Source organism: Fragaria vesca, unplaced genomic scaffold, assembly GCF_000184155.1.
Source record: "Fragaria vesca subsp. vesca unplaced genomic scaffold, FraVesHawaii_1.0 scf0513167, whole genome shotgun sequence".
NCBI lineage: Eukaryota > Viridiplantae > Streptophyta > Magnoliopsida > Rosales > Rosaceae > Fragaria > Fragaria vesca.
The window spans coordinates 225757-229496 of NW_004443449.1; the positions used below are offsets into that span (position 1 = coordinate 225757).

The 3740-nt window shown below is 38.4% G+C and overlaps 1 protein-coding gene across 1 annotated transcript in view; it reads left to right on the forward strand.

Moving 5' to 3' along the window:
- Nucleotides 1–438, forward strand: part of LOC101303670 — a 3910-nt gene extending 3472 nt beyond the window's left edge. The window contains exon 7 of the mRNA XM_004310228.1: nucleotides 361–438. Coding sequence (XP_004310276.1) covers nucleotides 361–438 — 78 coding nt within the window. The remainder of the gene's footprint in view (nucleotides 1–360) is intronic.
- The last annotated feature ends 3302 nt before the right edge of the window (nucleotides 439–3740 follow it).

Consider the following 3740-nt stretch of genomic DNA (forward strand, 5'->3'; position numbering starts at 1 on the left):
TGTTTTAATTGTAATATTAAAGGGAGATGCAATCAATCATTAATTCGGATTAGAAACATATATTAAAAAAAAAAACCACACGTAACAAACACACGTGAGGAGTTGAACACTCCTCTGTCCAAATTGATTGTTGTAATTAATATTTTATATGCCAAACTTTTCTTTAATTAGTTAGAAGGGTCAAAATAGTGTCAACATCACATTTCAACTGACAAATTATATAACAATATGACTTAATAAAAAATGTGAGGGAGGTCAGCTGAACCCCTTGACCCCCCCTTCCCTACGCCCCTGCTAGTGATGCGGTACAAGATCAAATGGAAACTACTAGTTCCTGTGAAGTGCCCCCTTCATCTGCAGGTGGAATTGTGGATTCACCGGATTGCATGCACTGAACTTGCAGGGAACGATGGATATGGATACAATTACCAGCAATAAGTGAGAGTAACGGACATTGATGGGGGGCGGACTCTAAAACCTAGGGATATATCATATATCGTATAAGTAATATAGCACACGTCACTAGAAATTCTTACACTATATTTTCATTATATTGTCAATTTGTCATACAAGCTCCCTTTCAAATAATACAACTGGAAACTCTTGCTTAAGTAGCATAGATCAGAGAAGTTGATATTTCTGAATGGAAATGGAAAAATTACATAAAGAATATTAAATCGCCAAGTATATCACTGCCTTGACTTCGGCTGATATTTAAGTTACAATGAGCTTCCATATGCTCTGCGTCAGCTATGGAAGGGATAGATGTGGTTGATTCAAATTGAACGGGGTCGGGGTGGTGTGGTACAAATTAGTGATGAAATTGAAATTGAGTACGTGGTAGCTTTTCTGTACAATGTTTTGCACAGGCTTCCCTAACACAAATGGGTGCATATCTTCATGTTCATTGTGAGGATCAAGGACTCAGGGAGGGAAGCCTTTGAGCTGCAAAACCGGGGCTTAAAGATCAATGACTCATGCATGCATGTTGATGATCCCATAATATATCTTCGCTCTTTGGTTGTCTCAATATGATGCGATGTTTGTACGAGAGATTGGCTATTTATACGAGTTTGGTGGAATTATTGTTCTAATTCATGGGTTTCAACAATTTGATGGATGTCTTCAGACTTTCCATTGAACTGAATGAGTATGGAAAGTGAATTAAGGAGGCCTTGGTGCTCGTAAGTAACTTGGAAAAAGAGATCACACAAATTGAACAGGGTGGTGTGGTACAAAGTGATGAAATTGAAATCGAGTGTCGGATTCCAGTTCCTCAACGTCGATCACCTTTAGTTGGAGCGGATTTACAAAAAATGTGCAGTTAAATTGAGAGGTGTTCGAGGAGACATTGGATCCGGTAAGTAACTAACTAGAAGAGGAGATCAAGGAAATTAGAGAAGTTGTGGTACAAAATGATGAAGTACAAAGTAAGGGTACTCAACTTTCATCGCCTACAGCTGGATCAAGTATACAAAGTATGCAGGAAAAAGGGGTGTGATCAAGGAAAGATGGGAGTCGGAAGACATGCAGGGTGTTAAGCAGATTAAAAATAAGTTTCGAATTCTAAATGGCAAGTCTCTATCGTTGAGTGCATTTCTAATGCCCATATTGGTTTGATCATGTTAAAGTGGCAGGATTCAGTAAACCATTTACAGAACAGAAAATGTCTTCTTTGTATATTACTCACAATAAATCCATCATTTACCGACTATTATTAAAGGAGACTTCTTTATTTGTCTTGGGTGTGAAGGATTTTAAGAATCTGATATGCTTTTTTGTCCAAAAAAATTTGATATGTTTTAAATCCCACAGTTGATTTCAGTTTTGCTAATTAAGAATGGTACCTGAATCTATACAATGATAGGATCTTTGTATTAGTTTAAAGTTGCAACTGCTACCATAAAACCACCAGGCAAGTACATCCAGAAATTTTGTATATCTAATGAAATGCATGTATCAGTACAAAGCTTAAACAGTCATCCGGAGGATGCATTCTCATTACAGGTATCAACTTTCTCAATGGCTCACTGCGATCAGACATTTTCCAACGGCAGCTTTCTGCACATTGCTCTACACTTTCAGACACGCCCGGTCTCTTCGTTTCTATTTTGGCTTTCAACTTCAGGGATCACCTAGACCATAGCAACGGTGAATTATTGAGCAACCACGTCTGTCAGGGATAGAGGAATGTCCATCAGGAAAACAACTGGGGAGTAGTCTTCCAAAAGGGCTTCTGCAAGGGTCAGGGAGTCCGATGAGAATCCTTCTAGCAGAAACTCCCTGGTCCAGCGCCACCATGCTAACTAGTAGTAGGCAGAAGATTAATGACTTCATGTTTGAGGATGCCATATATGCCCTGAGGCTTCAATGATGTTAGGCTTCAAATATAGTAGTAATTAATTGTATCTTGTTCAATATTTGCACGAGAGATTGGCCTTTTATATGAATTTTGGCTGCCGTTTTACTTTTGAACTGTGGGGTTTGGAAGACTTGAGTTTGTTTCTGCTGTTTTCATTTGCAGTTTGGTAACTATTTGGCAGTTATCCTATAGCATTTGCTTTTTTTCTTCCTATCTGACCGCTAGTTCATGACGAGATTTTAATTTTATGTTCCTGTAAGCAGTTTTGGTAACTATTTGGCAGTTATAGCACAACAGACTGATTGCTGATTTCCTATTTTAGGCTTGGATGTTCTTAGTAAAAAAGAAGATAGAGTATACAAAGTATGCAGGGAAAAAGGGGTGTGATCAAGGAAAGATGGGACTCGGAAGACGAGCAGGATGTCAAGCAAAGTAAAAGGGAAGGCGGCTTTGAATATCAGGTTGCTGGTGAATATGAACTTCCATCATTTGCCGGATGGACTTGCACTGGAACGTGAAGATCAGTCTGATGCATACAACAATGCATCATTGGGAGAAGTACAGATTAATCATGAAGCTGAATTGGATATGCATGTGAGCAACTTGAAGAGGAAGCTTTTGTATGATGGTCACTTGGCCCTTGTGCTGACAGGTCCTGAACGATGTGGGAAAACTAGACTGGCAGAAAAGTTTTGTCAAGATGAGGAAGTGAAAGATGAGTTCAAGAACAACATCTTCTGCGTACCTGTTTCACTCAACCCAAGTTTAGACCTTATTGTTCAACAACTATATCCAGAAGAGGGCTGCTGGGAGATTGCGTTGCCAGATAAAAATGGAGTTCATGCAATTCAGTGGCTGCAAGCATTTGCGAAGCATGTAGGACATCGTCGTTCTCTGTTGGTACTAGATGATGTCTGGCCTGGATCTGAATCCCTTCTTGATGAGTTTGATGAATTCAAAAGGTCAAATTTCAAGATTCTGGTGACATCAAGATTCGAATTTCCAAGATTTGGTTCCTCCTATTATGTAATGACAGGTGATGTAGGGAAGGTATGTAAACATGAAAATGTTATCAAATATTGCATGTCACAGCCAAGAAAGAAATTGAGTGTACATTTCTAATGCCTATACTTCATTGGATTGATCATGTTAAAGAATATGAAAGTTGGAGGATCCAAGACTCCAAGTTGCAATTACAATAACCTAATAACCTTATTCTTTCTTATTCATCTAGGCCAGAATGTATTGAACTTGACTAATCCATAAGCTTTACCCGGCACCATCTGACTTTTTTTTTATAGAGATGAATAATTAATCAAGGGACAAACATAATTGCAAAGAATGTGTAATTCATTAATTAATCAAGGTACAAAAAACT